General features: G+C 40.6%; 1 protein-coding gene across 3 annotated transcripts in view; it reads left to right on the top strand.

Moving 5' to 3' along the window:
- The window catches only part of MCTP1 (multiple C2 and transmembrane domain containing 1), a 339,066-nt gene that overhangs the window by 166,634 nt on the left and 151,400 nt on the right, over positions 1-21,032 (top strand). For all 3 annotated transcript variants that reach the window (XM_019532386.1, XM_019532387.1, XM_019532385.1), the window contains 2 exons: positions 18,547-18,649; positions 20,813-20,915. In XM_019532386.1, the coding sequence (XP_019387931.1) occupies positions 18,547-18,649; positions 20,813-20,915 (206 nt within the window). The remainder of the gene's footprint in view (positions 1-18,546; positions 18,650-20,812; positions 20,916-21,032) is intronic.

The following is a 21,032-nucleotide window of genomic DNA, read 5'->3' as shown; positions in this document are numbered from 1 at the left end:
AGTAATATGATATAAATATTTTTTTTTTCTTTAGAGATGTAACAGGGCAAAAAAATGCTGAAACTGATCATCCAGTTTGTGAAACACAAAATAACAGATTCTTTTTTTGGAGGAGCTTGGAGAAACACTTCTTAAGATTCTTTGCTCTGCTTTGACCTTATAATCCAATGTGGTCTGAACAGAGAGAGAGAGATTAAGTTATTCAGGGGCAATGGGATGATTCAGTCTCTGACCTGGTTCAGTCTTTGACTTTTCTTGATCCTCATGTCATTTCTGCACAAGATTTTGGAAATGCATTTGATTCAATTAAAGATGTACAGAACTACTGAAACTATTTTAAGACACTGTACATTTTGAATGACTGTCAGTTATCAACGGGAATAAACACCTGCTATATTGCCATCCTAGGTGCTCTAAATATTGTGTCTGTCCACCAGGAATAGCTAGAACAATTATTTGTACTAAATAAGTATTTTTAAAGAAGGCTGTATATTTCAGAGATTATACAAATTTTTGGACCACTATGTTTGCTATAATGTTGAAAAAAAGGGAAATGATTTATTAAGTGCTCTGACATGTATCTATTTTTGTAGGGACCTTTAGAACCACTTGAGTGGCCTGCCTTCAGATTACAATATGAATTTGAATAGATGTTTAGAAATAACTGTTAATGAAAGGACTTATTTGGTGATTGATTTGTTTTTTGATTCTTCATATTATGATCAAGCCTTTTCTGTCATAATAAAGTGTTTGTAGATGCTATGTAGGACCTGCTCCTCCCACCCTTACTCAAGTGAGTAATCCTTATTTATGGAGGAGACCAACTGACATCAACAATATTATATGTGATTAAGATTTGCTTATATGAATCAAAATTGTGGGGGATGCTTTGCATTTTATTTATTTATCTATTTATTATTTGGCATAATTTTTTCTGAGTTAACCTTATGGTATTTTATCCCAAGTCTAAGCAACAACATAAATACCTAAACAGTATCTGTGAGATTTGCTCCCTAGCCTGTAGGTTGAGAATTTCATTTTTAATATAATTTTTAATATAAAGTAATGTCAAAATATATTAGCTTAGGCTGAATAGTTTAAAAACTCCGTAATATTCCATCATTAAGCATAAGCACAGAAAGGAAAAGACTGCTGTAATCTTTTAAGTAGCCATCAATCTTGCTACAGTTACAAAGAATTTTTTCCTTTCAAAATGTAAAATTTTTTCTTTTGTTACCATACATTCATTGAGAAGCATTGTAATACTGTATTAACTCTGTGTGAATAAAGAGCAATTGAGACTCCCTTTGAATGAGTGAGTAAAAAGCACAAATTACTTTTTAATGAAACCCTCAATTCTTTTCCTTTCCACAAAAAGCCTATAGCCTTGTTCAGCTGAATACTACTACAGTAGGTCACTTCAGTTAAGCCTCTAATAAACTGTTGATAGTTGAGGGTAGTTTTTTCTTCCATCTCAATAGGCCAGTGTTGGACAGTGCACTTCAAATCATTAAGGTTAATACAGATTAAAAAAAGAGATTAACTGTGGTGGTTAAGGCCTCAGTTTACAACTCCCACACATACACATGCATTGAACAAGAGACAAGGGGTGGATTGAAATTTCAGTTAAATTGTGGGCAGGCTTTTACAGCCTGAGAAAGTCGGTGCAACAGTTTTGAAAATTGGTCACTGTTAAAGTCTCCTATAACTGGGTTTGAGAAGTATTAAGAAATACTACTCAATCCAGCCACTTACAAGAACACCCATTAAGGGCATAATCTTTTGAGGGATTGAGCATTTTCCTAGCAGCCAAACTTGACTTCAGTAAGAATAGAAAGTACTGACCACTTTGTAGGGTCAGTCGGCAAAAGAACTGGCATACTGTAATGCCCCTGCAACCAGGAGAAGCACATAAGAACGCGTCTCGAACAAGGTCATGCAATTCTTTCTGTAGGTCAAAAATAGTAGGCTTCTACCAGTATGAACTTTTATTCTGTTAGGAGGTGTGATGGGGCAAACAACCATGCTTGAAAGGTTTTCATGGAAACACTGTATTTTTGGAATTCAGGTATGAAAAAGTGCAGCAGGACAAGAGAGGCTGCTCATTTTTTTATTTTCTTCCGGAGATGCTTCAGTTTACATCCTTATTAAGCATTAACTGTTCAATACTAGATTGTTTTATTTTTTTCCCCACAAGTCCTCAGCAATACAGGAAAAGTTATCTTTTCCCTTCCTTCTGCATTCCCCCTAGCTTGCTTGGGGTTCCTTATGAAGGGATTGTAGCCTTCAGAGAGACTAGGGGCTTGTGAAGCATTGCTACAGACTGGTACAATAAAGCTTTGACCAGTGAGAAATATACATACTAGCAAATTGTTTAAAGGTAGTGTATAATATATTCATCATCAGAGTTAACCTCTCAAATTAACATGTTTTCTTTGCGTTTGAACCAGACAAATTTTAGAAAGAAACACAGATCCTTTTAAAATGAAATGTAGCATCAGTTATAGCAGTAGTCAGATAAATTGTGTTTTGCTTCCTGCAACAGTTATGTATATAGAAGGCTTATAAAGCTCTAGTTCTCTGGTGAAATCAGCTAGTTTAATAGATGGTGTTTGCTAATCCTTTATTAAGACAGACATGTTCATACTTTTCTTTAGAAAATCTGCCTTATTGATAGCAGATTATTTAAGGAAGAAAACGGTGAAAAAAAGATATGCCACAGTTTTTATCAACTTCACTGAGAGTCTTATTATCTTAAGAAGTAACAGTTAGCAACTCATATTCATTAGTAGGGCTAAATCTAAGCTCTATTTGACAGCCTGCCTAGAAAACAGTTTGTTTTGCTGTCTGTGGGCTTTAATTAAGATGTGCTCAATTCTAGTCTCCTTGCTCTCCACCCCCCCACCCCCCCACCCCGCTTGCTGTGTCACAGACCGGCGATCAGACGCTTTCAGATGGTCCAGCCCATGACTTTGACCTTCTGCGCAGTCCAGCGTTCCCTGGGGAACCGTTCAGCTCATGAGGTCTGATTTCACACTTCCAGGATGCCTCGGCTCTCTTAACAATGACAGGGAGACAAAGCCCTTTAGAGCAGGCCGCATGGGGACTTGTTTAAATTGGAAACTAGAGAGGAGTCAAGGAACAAGGTTACGGGCTACAGAATAGTGCTTTTAATAAAGAGCTCACAGCTCTGGTTCAGCTCAAAGAGGGCTACCTCTGTACAATTAATTGAGACATTTATCTGGAGCAATCTTAGGCCTCTACTTTCTCACAGAATTATGTGATAAATATCAGCGAAGAGGCAAATGAGATATGCATGAAATGAATTTTTAACACTTTGATGACTGTGTCTCTAGTCTTCATTAGAAGTAAATTTACTTGTATTTATGGCCTCATTATCAGTTGATTGTTTGTACTTTTTAGGGTTCTGAGTTTTCTGCACAGGACTTTGTATAAAAGGCATATTTGATTAAAGGCTTCATGACATTTGGATTTAGTATCCTACATATGTTAGATTTCATGCTGTCACCTCTTGGGGAACAGAAAGTAAATGCAGCTCAAGAGAGAGGCACTGAGATATAGACTGAGCAAGGGCAAACTTTTTTCTTTGAAAGTTTATGTGAGAGACTCGTTCCTGGTAAATTCTTGTTAAAGTATTGATAAGTTTAATTGGAAGTATGGTAAGATGGGTAATATTTTCAGATGCAGATGAAGATGGGTTTACATCTGTTAACTTCTAGGACCTGAGTTTTAAAAACAACTTTTGGCTTTGTTCCCGAGATGCTAGCAATATTTTTCTTGCATATACACAACCATACATTTCCATATAGAAACAGAAGGCTCTTAATACAAAAATTCATATTGTTTATTTGAGTCTCCTTTAGAAGTATGGTTCCAGATGTAATTTGTACCATCCAGGAGCAGGATGTCTAGTCCCGATATAAATGTGAGTTAATTTCATGAAATGAAAAAGAATACAAAATAGTATTTGGGGGAGAAGTGATAAAACTTCAGCAGGCCATATTTTTATTCACTGAAAGGTTTAGTCCAGATTATGAACTAAATGTCCACAAAATTTCATTTTTAAAAAGAAGGTTGTTGTTTTTAATTATTAAGTAAAAAGCAGGGAAACGACGTTTTCTTTCATTAGTGAATGAGTGCAATGGTTAGAATTAGATTTGGTAAACATATTTGTGGTTGTCAGATTGGGAATTTCTGCAAGTGGCTTGTAGCATTAGGTTAAATGTAGTTGTTGCATTGAACATCCTTGCCAGAGAGCTTGAATATGCATGCAAACTTTATGCATAATAAGTCATCACAACACTACTGTAAGACAGGTATTATAATATCCGTTTCACAGATGGAAAACTTAGAAAGGTTAACTGACTCAGTTAAGGCCACAGAACAAGTCATTGTCAAAGCCAGCATTAGAACATAGGCATCTTTTGGTCTTGGTCTTGTGCTTAATCCATTAGATAAGGCGGTGTCCCATTCTATTGAGCCATTCCTCAGTGCGGCCATAGGTCATACTGCCTGCTCAGCTCCAGGCAGCTGGCTCTTAGGGGGTCTGCAACAATGTTAGTGACATTTAAAGACTGCCTGAGTAGCACTGCCCCCCACAGCCATGGACTGGCTGTCACTCTGTTCCAAATGGAAGGGATTTTTGGCTCTAGTTTTCATAGATCCACAATGGCTAGCCATAGATACCAGTAGGGGAGGACCATAAAAGCACAGGATATTTTCAAAAACAAAAGACAAACTTAGTACCTTCACAACTGAATTAAAATTATGAAACGATATTTGTGAAGTCAAGGGTTGTGGTTTGTATTTTTAAGGTAGAATTGAAATTATATTTCACATTTATTATTCCTCAAAATAGTGTTGTCACTGCCTCAGGCTTCCAAGAATCAGGTCTGTTAAGGTCAGGAGAAGGCTGAAAAGGAGCGACTGTCTGTATAATTTGAACAGTACAAAAATGTGATCAGCTTATGTTTAGTTTTGGAGAGAAGCTGGTGCTCAAGTTCTAGCTTAATTACAATGTAGAGAACTCTAGGGGAAAAAATTCTGGAGTATAATGTGGTATTATCAGTTCATACAGATTTATAGTCTGTTAGATCCCATGGAAGTGATGACTGTAGGCTCAATTCTAGTTTACTGTGATATATTGTTTTTCTTGATGAACACCACCTTTTTTTTGTTTTACTATTTTTTGAATGAGATTGGGAGCTTGTATATAAATTAGGAAGGTATTCCAGGAGCATAAGGTAGTATAGCAAAAGGCACTGAGATATAGACTGAGCAAGGGCAAAGAGGAAAGATCATTTCAAATTATTTTAAATTAGTATTATTTAAATTAGCATTTATTTCTCTTCTTTTAGGATTCTTTAGGATCAAATAAGAGTCTAAATACAGCATGAAGTGCAGCAGACACCCATGTTAATTTTGTGTATCCTCATTAAAAGCACCATTCATGTAGCTTTCATGGACTGGTCCATAGTACCAGTCCTTTCTTGCTATGAAATCTGCACCACTGCTAAACTGGAAGTATCTGTATGGACTCTTGTATTCATGGCTTGGAGCAGTTGGCATAATGGAGTTAAGATATTTCAGCATTGCTAGGCTCTGCAGCAGAAAATTGAGAAGATCTGAGTACCAATGTTAAATCCAGTTCTCAGCTTCTGGGCTACTTACTATGTAGCCAGGAACTGAGACGGTTAGAGGAGGGGCCTTCAGGACTTTTGGGCATGATGGTACTGCTCTGTAGCCATGGGTCATAAAAATCATGGAACCCAGCAGCCCACCAGAAAACCAGGAAAGGTTTAAAAGTTTGTTAAATCTAAGATGTCTCAGATCTGAAATATTTGGGTGTAATGAACCAGTGTTCTCTAACAAAATTATGTCATGTTGGAATAACTCTTACCAGCTCTCACTTGGATGTCTGAATGAGATGCATCCTAGTAAGTTTGTGTCTATTCAGAAGTCTCTCATCTGTGTCTGCTTCTCTTCCAGAGACCTAAGGAAGACCTATGATACTTGAAAGCTTGTCTATGTCTATCTCAACTATACAGTTGGTCCAATAAAAGATAATACTCCGTGAGAATTCTTGTCTCTCACATATTTCATGGACCATAGCAGCAACAGCATCATTTCATTTCTTAAAGGAGCTTGAGGAAAATATACTGTCAGTATTCCTGTAAACAAATAGGATGTAGAGACTCATGTTTTATTTTGTTTTTCACTGAAAATGCTTATTGTTGAGCAGTTTTCTTTCTTTTCTGTTGAGCAGTGGCTAGCCTGTGTGCCATAAGTGGCAAAGGCATCCTATGTATGTGGCACATGACAGACTGGGGAGGAAACAGGTGGCACAATAGCAGATAGGTTAGGGAATGGAAAACAGGAGCAGATGGGGAGGGAGCACAGGGAAGGAAACAAAAAGCCAACCTGTAGATCAGGCAAGGAGCACAGGGCAGGAGCAGAAATGGAGCAGCTGATCAAGTGTGAGGGGGAGAGGGGTAGTGATTGGAGTGGCACTTAGGAAGGGCGTGGGGCTAATTCATGGTATGCATGCCAAAAATGTTTGGCCCCAACTGTTTTAGTGCATCCTGAGAAAACAATAACCTTCCCTTTCTGCACGCCATGGAGATGGATTGTGAATTTGAACTCAGAATATGTTTCATTTCTTTTGCCAAAGGCTTACTAGTCTGTGTTTAATATTTCTGAATAGAGAGTTGGGTAATAAATTAGGCAAAATCTCATAGAATCGTAGAATCAGTGAGTTGGAAGGGACCTAGACAGATCATCAAGTCCGACCCCCTGCCATGGGGAGGAAGGAGCACTGGGGGTGGGAGGGGTCACAAGATACCAGCCAGGTGCCTGTCCAGTCTCCTGTTGAAGATTTCCAGGGAAGGTGAGAGCACTACCTCTCTGGGAAGCCTATTCCAGGCTCTGGTCACCCTTCCAGTGAAGTAGTTCTTCCTAATATTTAACCTAAACCTATCCTCCCTCAGCTTGTGGCCATTGTTCCTAGTGACTCCAAGGGGGATCCTGGTGAACAGACTTTCCTCGAGTCCCTGTTGGTGGCCCCTGATAAGGTTGTAGGCAGTCACAAGATCCCCCCTCAGTCTCCTCTTGCGGAGACTGAAGAGATTCAGGTCCCTCAGCCTCTCCTAATAGGGCTGGCCACGGAGGCCCATGCCACGGAGGCCCATCTCTCTGGTTGCTGTAACTGTTTAGCTCTTTCACGATCAAAACAATGCTATAAAATTAGACTAGACAAAAGAAATAGATTTGAGCCAATAGTAACATATTTATTCTCAGTGGGTGTGTCTACATGTCATCCTATAGCAATGTAGTGATACGCTATGGCAAAGTATGGTGTGCTATGGCAATGTAGCAGTTTTGTGGGTCTACAGGTGATCACCAGCTATGTCGCAGTAGTGGCGCACTCCCCAAATATAGCATGCTGCTATGGCAATGTAGTGGGGAAATCTAAGTATATGTCGCCTGCGCAGTGCAGTAATCACCAGTGCCGTGCCGTGATTTAGTACTTCCAAAAGGTAGTACTAAAAAACGGCACCGTAGCAACGTCACTATATGGTGACGTGTGGACGCACCCAGACTGCATTTAATAGCTCTGGGTGATGTATGTTGGATAGGAGGCAACCACATTCTTGTATTTATTTATATGGTGCCATAAGAATTCAGTGTTTGGAAAGAAGGCCAAGCATTTTAAAGTTCTGCTCTATGATCTTGCAGTCTAAAGACTAGAGTGATACTATTAATAACAATAGAATGTGATTTAAAGAACATAAGATGGTACAAAAGGAAGATACAATGTTTATAAATTGAAGTCTCCATAAATATTATTTTTTTATAATTTTTTTTTTATGAGAGAGTGGGAGCTTACATAGAATTTACAAAAGCACTCCTGGACCATAAGGCAGCATAGAAAAAGGCACTGGACTGTTGACTGAGGAAAGGAGATATTATTTAAATTATCACATTATTCATAATTATAAATTTAAATTATCACATTTTAAATATGTACTGTTTAAATTAGCATTTTATTTCTGTCCTGCTAGGATTTCTTAGGGTCAAATAAGTAAGAGTCCAAAATACCATGAGATTTAACAACAACAGAAAAATCTAATACGATCTGCTTTGCCTCATGCTGAGGTTTTCCTGCAGGTGCCACTGCTGTCTAATTGATTTCAGTTACTGGGAAGGTGAACTTTTTTGGTTTTATTGCCTACTTGTCTTATAAATGCCTTCAAATGCTACCAGGTATAATACTTAATACTCTGTTTAGTCCCATTTAGATGAATAGGATTACTTATAGCAGGAAGTATTACTTTCAGTAATATTTGGAGCAGCCTATTAGAGTGAAAGCTTCTTAAGCAGCTTGCTTTTTGTTTCTTGTATATCGCTAAGCACACATTTAGTATTTAACAGCTTATACATTATAATAATAATACATCATAATAATTACTTGATCTGTGTGCCTTTGATGGCATCTTAATTTTAGCTGATGAAAACAGTTACATCATAGGCAGGACTGGAGCCTGAAAAATTTGGAACATACTTTTAGGGCTTGGAAAGGGAGTCATCTATAAATTTGTGGGAAAGCAAATTTATACTGTGTAGAAAATTTGGCTTAGTTTTCAAAAAGAGCTGTTATCTTGCTGGAAAATGCCACGGTCCATTGGTTAAACAGAAGTTATTTGAGGTTGTTCAAAATAAGTTATGCTATGTTTGGATACCATAGTACTGAGCACAGTTTACAAGCCTAAACAAACAGATTTCTAAATGTTTCCTGCTCTCAGTATAGTGAAATTAATTTGTTCTTCTGATGCTGCTTCAGTGAAGTAGGCCATATTATGCTTATGTACAGAAATGGTGAATAATTCTTTCCCCAAAGTGGTAATAATGTAAAGTTACTGTTTCTTAGGTCTCTAGAACCAAAGAGGTGGTGAATGAACATGTGATCCACCAAGTAATTGTGTCACTGGTCTTGACTGGCCGTTCTGCTTACTGTCCATTTATTTAGGATTGACAGTGTTGATTTCCAACTTTAATTAAGCCTAGTTCATGCCCTTACCTTTGGGCTAGGGGTAAACATTCTAGGTGGTGGCCTGAGTATGAATTGATTTGATCTTTGCATCTTAGTCTAACCTGGCTAGGTTGAACCAGTTTGTAACCATACAGACATTCCCTCCGGACTGAAAAAATCCAGGCACATGCCTGCAGTGGCATGGGCTAGAACTGGAGGGTGCTAGAGCAGCCCTCCCTTCCTTTCCACAAGGCTTAACTGAGAGGGGGCAGGGCCAGGCCCTGGCAGAATGCTCTGATTAGGGCAGGGTTCCCCCTTGGTAACAGAGCATTATCAGTTCAGTTATCAGCATTTAGCACCCCATCAGAAAACAAAGCCTCGCTCATTAGTTCAAGCTTTTCTTAAACAGTTTTTTCCAAAAGGAAAAGGGACATTATCAGCTGACTGTTGATTAGCTCTAAAAAGCCCTAAGCAGACACTGTCCTGTCTGCCTTACACAGATACCTCTCAGCATTAACTAGCATACTACATGCTGGCTATGCTCCATGCTGTGGAAGACAGAAGGAATGGATCCCTGCTTAACCAGTGGGTGTGCGGGAGGAGGGGAACATGGGGAAGCCAGGCAGACCCTGCTGTGCCTGCAGGTCTCTGCTGGAGCTCCAGCCAGGGAGCAGAGGGGAGAGGCCTGCCCGGTCCAGAGGGCATGCCGGGAAGTCTTATTTAACTTTAACCAGGAAGGGGTCTGGGACAGACATTGCATAAACCATTTTGACCAAAATCAGTTAAATCTGATACTACATTCAACCAGGTTTATCTTAAACCAGTTTCAGCCATTTTCAAAAGGGTTTATGTGCACTGAATGTCTGTTCTGTTACAAGTTTAAACCAGTTTCTGATCACTTAAATTGGTTTATGTGTAATGTCTGTCCCTAGCCTTGGACACTGCACAATGGAAGAGAATGAATGAGGTACTACTTGCAGGGTAAATCATAATATGAAGGAGGTATAACTAAACCTTCTAAATTTGCTGTCAGATCTTGCTTCTGCTTCAGTTTCTCTTCAGGTTTAGTCAGCCAGTGGTTTCCAGAACTCCCAGCTTCTGACAGTTTGCAATAGTGACCCGCTGGCTAAATAAAAACAAAAACTCCGTAGTATAAATCAAAGTCTCCAAACAAACACAAACCTTCCAGCACTGTCCTTCAGCTGGATATAGCACTATCAAGTCTTGCTCATAGCAGGTAGCAGTGTCAGTCTGTCAGTTCTCACTTAATAGCAATCTCTGCACCTGTCCCCGAGGTGACAGCCTAGGAAAAGTCAACAACATGCTCCAATATGAGTTCTCAGCTGGGATTATTCTAAATGACTGGACCATTTGTAATTCAGAAGTGCTCCACCTCTTCCTAAGGTGTCGTCTTAAACTTCCAGTCCTCCTGACTGTTCTTTACATGTTTCCATGGCTTTACGCAGGTTCTGTATATGCAAATTTGCTCTTATCCAATGACCCTTTTATACCCAAAATACATCATATGCAAAGTAAATACATTCTTATGCAATCGGCAGCAGGTAAATCTGTGCGGGGAGGGAAAATGGCTGTAGGCAGATCGATGCCCCAGCAGTGATGGAGGAAGGGAGCAGGGCACAGGCAGGAGCAGGGGCTGGCATGAGTGGGGCCTCGATCTGCTCCCCCATCAGTGTTTAGGAAGGGAGTGGGGCTGGGGCACAGGCAGGTGCTGCACAGCCAGGGCGGGGCACAGGACAGGGGGGTGCAGCTCTTGCTGCTACGGGCTGGGGCTGGGCCCCAGCCCCACTCCCTCCATCACCACTGGTAGGGGGGCAGCCCTGGGGCTGGGCTCTTTCCGGTGGGAGGGGGTTGGCCCACACTACACTCAGAGTAGGCGGTGGCAGTAATGGGAGGGGGATCGGGCTATTATGGCGAATTTTGGGGTGGCTGCAGCCACCCCCCATTAGCCCCCCTCCCAACACTGCTGCTGCCTGTCCTAGCTTTTGGGCACGGGCCAGGGGGCTCAGTTCCTGCTGCTGTGGGCTGGGACTGGGGGCTGTACCAGGCTCTTCCCAGCGGGGACTGGGCTGCGTTTGAGGTGGGTGGCAGCACTGGGAAGGGGGTTATAGAGGGACTGTAGCCACCCCACAATTCACCATAGTTAGCCCCCCCTTCCAGGGCCACCACTGCCCACTCTGAGTGCAGCATGACCCAGCCCCTACTGGGAAGAGCCCAGCACAGCCCCAGCCCACAGTGGCAGCCTGTAGCAGCAGGAGCTGCACCCTCCCCTGTCCTGTGCCATGCCCCAGCTGTGCAGCACCTGCCTTTGCCCTTGCCCCAGACCTATTCTCTCCCTCACCACCATTTTTTCATGCAGGTCAGCTCTTATTCATGTAATCATTACTTACCTATTTCCTCTACCTTGGCTTCCAAGCTAAGGCAGTTACAGAGGTAGCTGAGCACCAGTCCCATTAAATGACTTGCTCACTCTCTTATGAGATTAATTCTGCAGATTATCAGATCAGGTATAAGGGCACTATCATAGCACAAATATATACTTATTTAAATATACTTATGGAGGAAGGTGATAGGCTGATTATTTATCTTCTGTGTGGAATCTTTCTTTTAGAACAGGGCTGTCTAAACTGGTAGTCTGTGAACTGCATGCAGCTTGCAAAGAGTGAAGTTGCATCCCCTAGGCTCCTGTTCAGCTGCTGCTGCTCCCCTATGGCTCTGGCTGTAGCAGCAGATGAGGGCTCTGAGGGTAGGCATATAGTAGACACACAGTGCAGCAGTACATGGGGCAGGGGTGCCTGTACAAGCATATGGTTTAGCAGCCAAGGGACCCACTGCAGGCCAGATAGAATCAGTTGGCTGGCCAGATTTGCCCAACATGTGGACCAAGGACCAAGGCTTTGACTTGGTGCAGCCAGTGTGCCATGCAGATTCTCTGGTGCAGGCCATGGGGCATGTGGGCCCTGGCTACTTGGAAATCAAACAGCCATGTTTTTGGAATAAATCATTTTTCCAAAGTGGATATTTACCAGCTAGCTTATGGTTCCTGTTACTTATAGAGGAAAAATAAGGGCAAACAGAACCCAGAGAGACAAAAATGGGGCTAGCTTAAAGAGATAGGCAGCCAGAGCCCATGAATGGGAAGTGTCTATTGCTGAGAAGAGTAACCTGGGTGAGCAGCAAGAAGCCTAATGCAATGCTGACAGATTCCTGGTGGTGTCTTGTGTAGGAGACAAGGTCTTCTTCTACAGCAATGATGAGCAATTATGCAGGAGGTCACTGGGGAGATGCCAATTGATCCTATCTAGCCCCAGGTCCAGGTGGGCAGGTGGTGGGGTCCCCATGAAGACCAGCCCAGGACTTCTGTGGCAGGGTATGCTCAGCCAGAAAGCTGGGATGGGGTTGTGGGTGGGGAGGGAGCAGCATCTGGGAGCGGGTCAGGTGGGCAGGGTCAGGATTGCAGGGTGGTGACAGTGCAGGGCTATCACAGGAACCAGTGCCCATTGTAGGGACATGTACAGACTAGATCACAGCTATGCTGCAGGCCCCAGCCCTGAATTGTAACCAACCCATGATCTCAACACTGTCCCACTTGTGGATTCCACTCCCCACCTGCCTACAGCCCCATCCCATCTGCCTGGCCAGTCTCTCAAAGTGCATCATGGAGACCCCATCCACCTACCTGCTTTGCCTCTCACCCCTGGCAATGGGTGCAGGGTGGGTAGGCTAGGGTACCCAGGCAGTGGGTCCAGGTCTGGTGGCAGTGGCAGAGATGCCGACAGTAGCAGCCAGAAGTGTGAGACGGCAGAGCAAACCACCACCACAGGGGCTGCTGGGAAGTTAAGTCCAGCTGCCACACTACCCCTACCCTGCAACTGTGCTGCCTGACTTCGTGGACTACAGCTCCTGGTGTGCCTGAGAGCCATGCATGGGGATAGGGCAGGCCGCTTCTGTGCCTGGCAGCACCTCCGTGCCTGAGGATGGTGGGATCAGCTGCATGTGGCATGGCCTAGGCTGCTCCCCAGCACTTGGGCTGGGCAGGGTCAAGGGACCCACTGCAGGCCAGACAGAATCATTTAGCTGGCCAGATTTGGCCAACAGGCCCTATTTTGCCCATCCCTGTGCAATAGGCTACCTTGAAGGCCAGTAAGCAAAGTGTATTAAAAGACACCTGCGGACAGGGAGTCACCCATCTGGAAGGGCAGCAGGGCTCTGGTAGAGCTTGAACCTAAGCAGTCAATCTGGCCCTAAAGGCTGAAGAGAAAGGAGCTCTGTGGTAAGATGTCTGCTGATGAGTGCCTGATTGTCATCCTGCTGTCCCTAAGAGTTATCAGTAAGGAACTGAGGACTGCAGGGGATTAGACTCAGTTTGGATGGGGATTTCAGAGGATAGCAGTATGGTTATAGAGTGAAGTTATAGCCAGTTCACTTATGTTTTGGGTTTGGGACTGTAGGAGAGATCAGAAAATCCTAGTAGTGCCAGCACAGGAGGTTTGAGTCTGATAGGGGCTCAAGCTGGTTGATTGTTACACCTGCAAGGCATGGGCATAGGTACAGAGGTGGTTGGAGACCATGATTAACTCATAAGGCAATGCATGTCCTTAGGGGGCCAAGAGGGCCTACCTAGCAGAAGGGATTGATTGAGAGCAGTGGGGTCTAAGAGGTATCCATGGGTAAGAGTATAGGCTAAAAGCCCTTGGGCAGCCTCCCTTTCCAGTTTTGTTAATAAGACCAAGGCATGGCAGGTGAGAGCAAAGGGAGGGACCTTAGGGCAGAGCAGGAGCCAAGTCACCACCAGGGGGCGTGAGGGCCATTCCTGGGACACCAGTCCTGTTACAGGATATAACAGTGATAGCAAGTGTCATACCATATTTGCAGCCCTGTTGTAAAGTGTCATTGCTTTCTCTTAATGCAAAGTCAAAAGTATTCTTAAATTTGTTTATTTTATGGTTTATTTTCGAGGAGGTTAAAGAAGTTGAATTTAAGTGACAGAGAATGAGAAGTTGAAGTGATTTTAATATAGAAGCACACATAATATGAGTGTTATAGACAAATATTCACCATGATGGATATTGCTTATTACTTGGTGGTCTTGACCAGTTTTAGTCATCATATACATCTCCAAGGATCTATATTTAAATAGTGAATATCGAAGTATTCAGAAAATAAAATTCTGTCCTCGTAATTTCAGGTGGTCAGCTAATTAACTTATTGTTTCCAAAACTTTTTTATTCATTGTAAAAGGCATTAGGGCAGTTCTGCAAGAACATTTCTCTGTATATAATCAATTCACAGAAATTATTTACAAATGTAAGAGAATATCACTGAGTATCCTATAACAAAGCAGATAAAACAATATCACCCTGGTTACCTTGTACATTTGTAGTGTGATCATCTCTTTGTTTGAAATGTGAGCCATCAGTATCTAACTTCTGTTTAGGTGTGGTATGTGGCAGCTAAGCACTCTAAAACTCTGAAGGTAGCATCCATCTCTGATGGTTATTTAATTCATCCTTTTTTCAAGATTAATAGAGAAGATCTGATGATATTCAGCTTTCAGGGGAACATAAACATCCACTGTGACTGTAATTCACAATGTGTTTAAAACAATTATTCTTTATCATTAAAGTTAATAATATGCACATTAACCTCTGATGTAGTCTGAATCAATATTACAGTTTGGAAGATGTGACCCTTGGACAGCTTTGTCTAAATATTGATTTCATTGTCATTTGTATAAGGTATGAAACAAATTACATGCTTACTAATATCATTAATGTAGCCCCATTGAGCTACTGAATTTATGGGTTCTTATAATACATGACATTGCATTAGAGAAATATTGAAGACATTGTGAAATACAATTGCTTAGTTTGCTAGATTTGATTATGGGGAGCCAATACCGACATTCAATAACTTTCAAATACTTTGCTGCCTGTGGGTAGACCAGAAACAAGGTTAAGCCACTCTAGAATATGCTGTTTACTTGTTGTTAACTTTAACAAGGCATACTTCCTTCAGATTATGGCAGTAACAAATTATTTTAAAGCTTAGTACTCGTGTATTTATATCCTTAAATTTAGATGCAGATTCTATGCATGCTTTCACACCATGATAAACGTACAAGGTTTGTTGGGTAAATCTGACATCTTTTGTCAGACCAACTAAAATAGTTGGAAAAATTCTTTTCTGAAAGCTTTCAGGTCCAAACACCCTTCTTTAGGCAGAAGGAGCATCCGCAGTTGCTCTTCCTGGAAGATCCAGAAAGAATCTCTCAGCAAGCAAGAATAAGGGGGGAAAGAGACACAAGTGTCCATAACTGTAACTATTTTTTCCATACTTTTGAAGAGGATAAACTCCTCGGTCTACTGCATCATTTTGACTTCCCATGATTAATTAGTGAAACAAAGTAGTGTCTGCTAACAAAGTAAATTCCAAGTAAATTCTAACACACTACAGTGAAGATGATTTTAAAACTAATTCTGCTAGACTTGCATACATATTCTTCCTATTTAAGGGACTGTGTTTATCGTACATTTTTGAGAGGTGTTGGTTGCAGCCATGTTGGTCTAAGGATGTAGGCAAACAAGGTCTTTGGATAAATCTGAAATTTACTAATCTTCTTGGAAGATCCAGGAAGAGCACAAAACAACCGCAGATGCTCCCTCTGCTTGAAGAAGGCTGTCTGGATCCAAAAGCTTGCAAAGGAGACTTTTTCCAACTATTTTAGTTGGTCTAATAAAAGACATCAAATTTACCCAGAGAACCTTGTCTCCCTACATCGCTAGACCAATACAGCTACAACCAACACTGTTGAAACATATATGATAAACACAGGCACTTAAAGAGAAGGTATACGTATGTAAGTCAACCAGAATTGGTCTTAAAATTATAATCACTGTGCTGTGTTGGAATTTACCTGCAATTTACTTTGTTAGCAGCCGCTGCTTTGTTTAACTAATTAATCATGGGAAGTTAAAATGATGCAGTAGACCGAGGAGTTTATCCTCTTCAAAAGTATGGAAAAAATAGATACAGTTTATGGACACTTGTGTCTCTTTCTCCCCAGTAATTCAAACCTTTATTCTTACTTGCTAGGAGATTCTTTCTAATAAAATATCAGCTAAATAATTTGATTCTTACTATGCCTACCTTTCCTCCTCCAAGATCTTCTTCATCCAGTAATCTTTCTGCAGTTTCTGGGAATCCAGGGTTCAACAGTATTCTATTTTCCACATGTAATCTCTGGGCAGTTTCATGTGCAAACAGGAACTCAACTACGAGCTCCATGTGGATGACTCACAAATCTACTTCTTTACTCCAGACATGTCTACACTAAAATCTTGGCCTCTCTCTAACATTTCCTTTAACCACCCAACAAAGGTCTTGATTCCTCCCTTTCTTCCCCCCCCCCCCATCTGCATTGTCAAGCACTATGGACAAGACCATCATCTTGTCTGTCACTTTGGCCTGTAACTGAGGCTATCTTCAACTCTCTCGATCCTCAATATCTAAGCTACGTCTGATTCCTGAAAATTCTTTCTGCACTTCATCTGGAATGACATAAATAGGACTTCCCTATTTATTTGTACAGCTAAAACTGTGTAGGTTTTTTCCTGCTTTCTTTAGCCTTGGCAACTGTCATCTTTCCCTACCCATATGCAATCCAGAATAATGCTACAAAGATCATTTTCCTATGCTCTCCTGTCGCATTTTTGCCTTGGCTGCTTCTTTTTTTTAATCTCATAAAACATAATCTGTGTGTCCTCACTTTCAAGTCCCTTTATAGCCTATGCATTAACTCTTATTTATTGAACCCCACCTCAGATCAACTCAGGATGCTAAACTTCACGTAACATGAATTATGTCCCATACATTAAAGCCAGGCTTTCCAACTAGTGACCTGTGGTGGGGGAGAGGAAGGGGTTAAGTTGAAGTTTGCTGCTCCTCTTATTGCACCAACAGCAACAATAGCCCCAGGGTTCCTTTTCCTTCCTCTGGCTGTCACTTCCTGCCTGTACCCTAGCTGATGGAGGCAGGAGCAGAAGGGAGTCTGGTGCTGTGCAGATGCTCAGTGTAAATGTAGGCAGGGTGCCCACGTGAGTACACAATGCAGTGGTGGGGGCATCCACATCGACTCACATGGACTGGGGGGCCCATGGCTCACCCTGGTGCAGCCTACATGGCATGCAGTCGTCACTGGTGCTGCACTTGAAAAGTGGTCAGCCCTGTGTTAAAGTTTCAAGCAAGAATCTTCATGCTTTTTTTCCCATCCCACCTCTCACATTTGGTAGGAGCTTCTTGTACACATCTTCACTGTGTCTCCAATCAAATCCTTCTATATGGTCTGTTCCCAGTATTCTGCCCAGGCCACTGCTTCTGGTGTCAGTGTTGCCAGACCTTGTGGGGTGCATTGTGGTGCTACAGGGCATCTCAGGAGATGATCCATGGTTTGCTTCTCTTGACAAACACATTGGTCAGTTGTGGAGGGTCTCCCTAATTTCATGAGAAAATTGCATCTGTTGAGACCCACTCTCAACCTGTTCAGGCTCTGCCGTGCATGCCATTTGTAGTGGGAGCCAGATGCTAACTCCCCACTGCAGGCAATTTCTCACTGGCTCCATTCAGCAGCTTTGTTGCCTGGTTTCTTCCATTCTTTTTGCCAGAAGGTAGTTCTGGCTGATTCTGGTGATTTGGTCAATGGTGTGGTAGAAGACAAAAAGCTATTTCTTGATGAGAGATGACAGTGTACTCGTTGATGTAAACATATGAAAAGCCATTTTCTTGTTTATCTCCAAGTCACTTAACCTTTCCTTTACCAGGCTACTTGAAAAAAATTACAACACTTAGGCTGCTGATGCACTGACACTACTGCCTACCATATAATCTTTATTGTGTCATTGATTCTTTGTGTACTTCCATCTGTCCATATCCAACCGTGATCTGTTATCTTATATTTGGATTGTAGGTTCTTTGAAGTAGGGACCATTGTTTTGGTTTTTGTTTTGTGCGGAGTTTAACACATTGGCATCCCTATCCATGAAAGGACTTCTAGGTACTGTGTTAATGCAAATAATAAAGAGTAATATGTTTACTATGCATCAAAATTTTATAAGGATCTAATCGTTACTGGCAAACTATTAACTGCACAGCATACCAAGTCCTCTCAGTTCATCCTGGGAATGTTCACAGGCTTGCAGGGTTTTTGCAGTTTGCGATTAGAAAAGTAGTAGATTTTGTCCTTGCATTCCCAGTCGGCCTGGTAGTTTTATGAATTTTCAGTACAGAACAATTATAGACTGTAAAACCAGAAGGGACCGTTGTGATCATTTAGTCTGACATTGTATATAAGACAGGCCAGTAGACTTCCCTGACTGAAATCTTGTTTGAACCAGACACACAGGTGGATCTTTTGGAAATAAATCCAATCTTGATTTACTTTTGCCAGCTCATGGGTTTTGTTCCAAATTTTCTCTTCATAGGTAAAAGTGACCCATTTTGTGTAGTTGAGTTGAACAATGACAGACTGCTGACACATACAGTCTACAAGAATCTCAACCCTGAATGGAACAAAGTCTTCACATTGTAAGTTTTTGGTTTTTTAACTTTCAAAAATCAAAATTACCTACCAGAGAAATAGTTGTGAAATACTCTTATTTTTAAAGCTAAATAGCTGAATTCCTTTTCAGTGGAATTAAGAAAAATTGAAAATGCTTTCAGATAACTGAAAACTAGTTCACTTTGTTAAAAAGAGGAGGTCCGTTCCTGTGAGAGAATAGTTGCGGAGTACAGAGTATTTCTAACTCCCACTAGCTTTGGTGAAAGTTGAAAGAGCTCATCTCAGAGGATTTGGTCCTAGATTTTTGGAAATGAGGAAACATGTTGATGCTAATGATCATTATGAAACATAATAAATATCTTAATGAATACCACGAGTTCAGTGTATGTGAGAAGGAAATAAACCAGAAGCATCTTTTTTCAGGAAGAGCTTCTTGCTGATTTTCATTTTTTTAAAATCTGTTTCTCTGATTTGACAAATGACCTTGTTACAATACTATTTGATATTATAATTATGCAATGGTGCTATTGGATAAAAGGCAATCTGCAACATTCAGTTTAGAAGTGGCACAGTTGTTATATTTTTCTGTAGTTTTGAAAATAATAAAAGGTTCCAACAAATGCAAAGAAGAATACTTCTTCCAGGAATGAATTGTCACCTTATTTCTTTGTTTTAGTTTTTTTCTTTCACACATATATATAATATGGAAGAAAGAAACTTTATATATATCTCCCTGATTGCAGTATGATACTGACGAGGAGAAAATTGATCAACTTCAGATTTCTTTGCTGCTGATAGCTACAATCAGCTCACAAACTTAGTAGAAGCTTAAGCTTTCTGTGAGTTTCACTTTGGCAAAAATGAGAATATTAAGTATTGTGTTCGGTCTCAGAATGACCTTTGAGTCAATTTTTTCTTTCTAAGAAATTGTCTGTCCTATATTTTGCCACCTATACTATAGAATCTATGCAGCATAACTCTCGTTCCTCTGAGATGGGGCCTCAGTAATTCATTCAGAACAAAAGAAAAATGCTGCAGCAATTGTAATTCTCATTAGCTTTCTCACATAGTTCTCATTTATGTATCGGCACAAACATGCAAAAATTCTTCATTAATTTATTGTTAATTATCTGCTAAGAGAATCAGTGACTAATCAGCCTGTGTTACTTGACCAGGGTCTCTGAATAAAGGCTCACATATTTTTGTAAGGAACAAAAGACTTACCAGAAAGAAAATAGAAAAAATTAGTAAGATCTTCAAGGGAAGGTTTTACCTCTTGCAGTATGTATATGCATGTGTTAATCGTTTTGGTTATTCTTAAATTGGTTAATGGACTTTGTCCTAAAATTCAACTTCACATATATCTATGTTTTAGTCAAGTGCTATTGTTTTCCTTTAATTCATGTTTTCTCAGCAAGGAATTTGATCAAATAATAAGTTTGGTCAAATGATTTTTGTTTCTTTTCCCTTAACCAAATAAATAAATATTTAAATAAATAAATATATAAAAATAAATATATAAATAACTTTTCCATAAGATTTTACAATATATAACGTCACTTGCTATGCACAGTGATGAACTGTTTAATATTTAAAAGTAGGTGAAAAATGTAATAAGGTTTGCACGTCTCTTTCTAAATTCATTTTTAGTGTGGCTATTGAATATTTTGAATTAAGCTACAATTTTGGAAGTGGAGAGCTCATTCTGACCCTAAGGACATAGTCAGCTACTTCATTTTTATTTTTATTTAGAGGGCTACAGATATCAAAGCATGTGGCATTTTAAATTACCACAAGGACAGTGGAATTTTCAGGTGTGGTCTTTTATGGCTATCAAACCTGATGTCTCCTTCTGTAAATCCCTCAGTACACCTTACCACTGGCTTTCATTGCAACTTGTGTAGCGCCTACACCAGGTACAAGATTTAAAGGAACACTCTTTTAAAAAATTTACAGTAGTGTAAGGTGCTGCAGATACTACAACTGCAGTGTTGCCTCTGAAGTAACCAATCTCTGCTTTTGGTTGTATTTAACGACATCTTATTTACCCTAGTTTGTTTCCTGTTAGGCTTTCTAAAATATGTAAATATCTGCTTTTTGCTAACTTTTTATGCTTTTGTCCTTGTAACCATTGATGTAGGTGACTTTTTTTTTCTTCCTCTGTGTGTACTTTTTTTTTCCCTCTATAGCAATATTAAAGATATCCACTCAGTTCTGGAAGTGACAGTTTATGATGAAGATCGAGATCGGAGTGCTGACTTTCTGGGCAAAGTTGCTATACCGTTGCTGTCTGTAAGTTTCATTCACCTGACATACTGCTCTGTATTTTTCTTGCTCAAGGAAAAAAAAATCTCAGCTCTTTGTCTGTCATTTTTCAACCAAGGTCTGTAATAAGAACACTAAAATTTT

The sequence above is a fragment of the Crocodylus porosus genome, unplaced genomic scaffold (assembly GCF_001723895.1).
Source record: "Crocodylus porosus isolate Cpor-Errol unplaced genomic scaffold, CroPor_comp1, whole genome shotgun sequence".
Lineage (NCBI taxonomy): Eukaryota > Metazoa > Chordata > Crocodylia > Crocodylidae > Crocodylus > Crocodylus porosus.
Note: the sequence above shows the minus strand (reverse complement) of the source record. Positions and strands in the feature narration are given on the sequence as shown.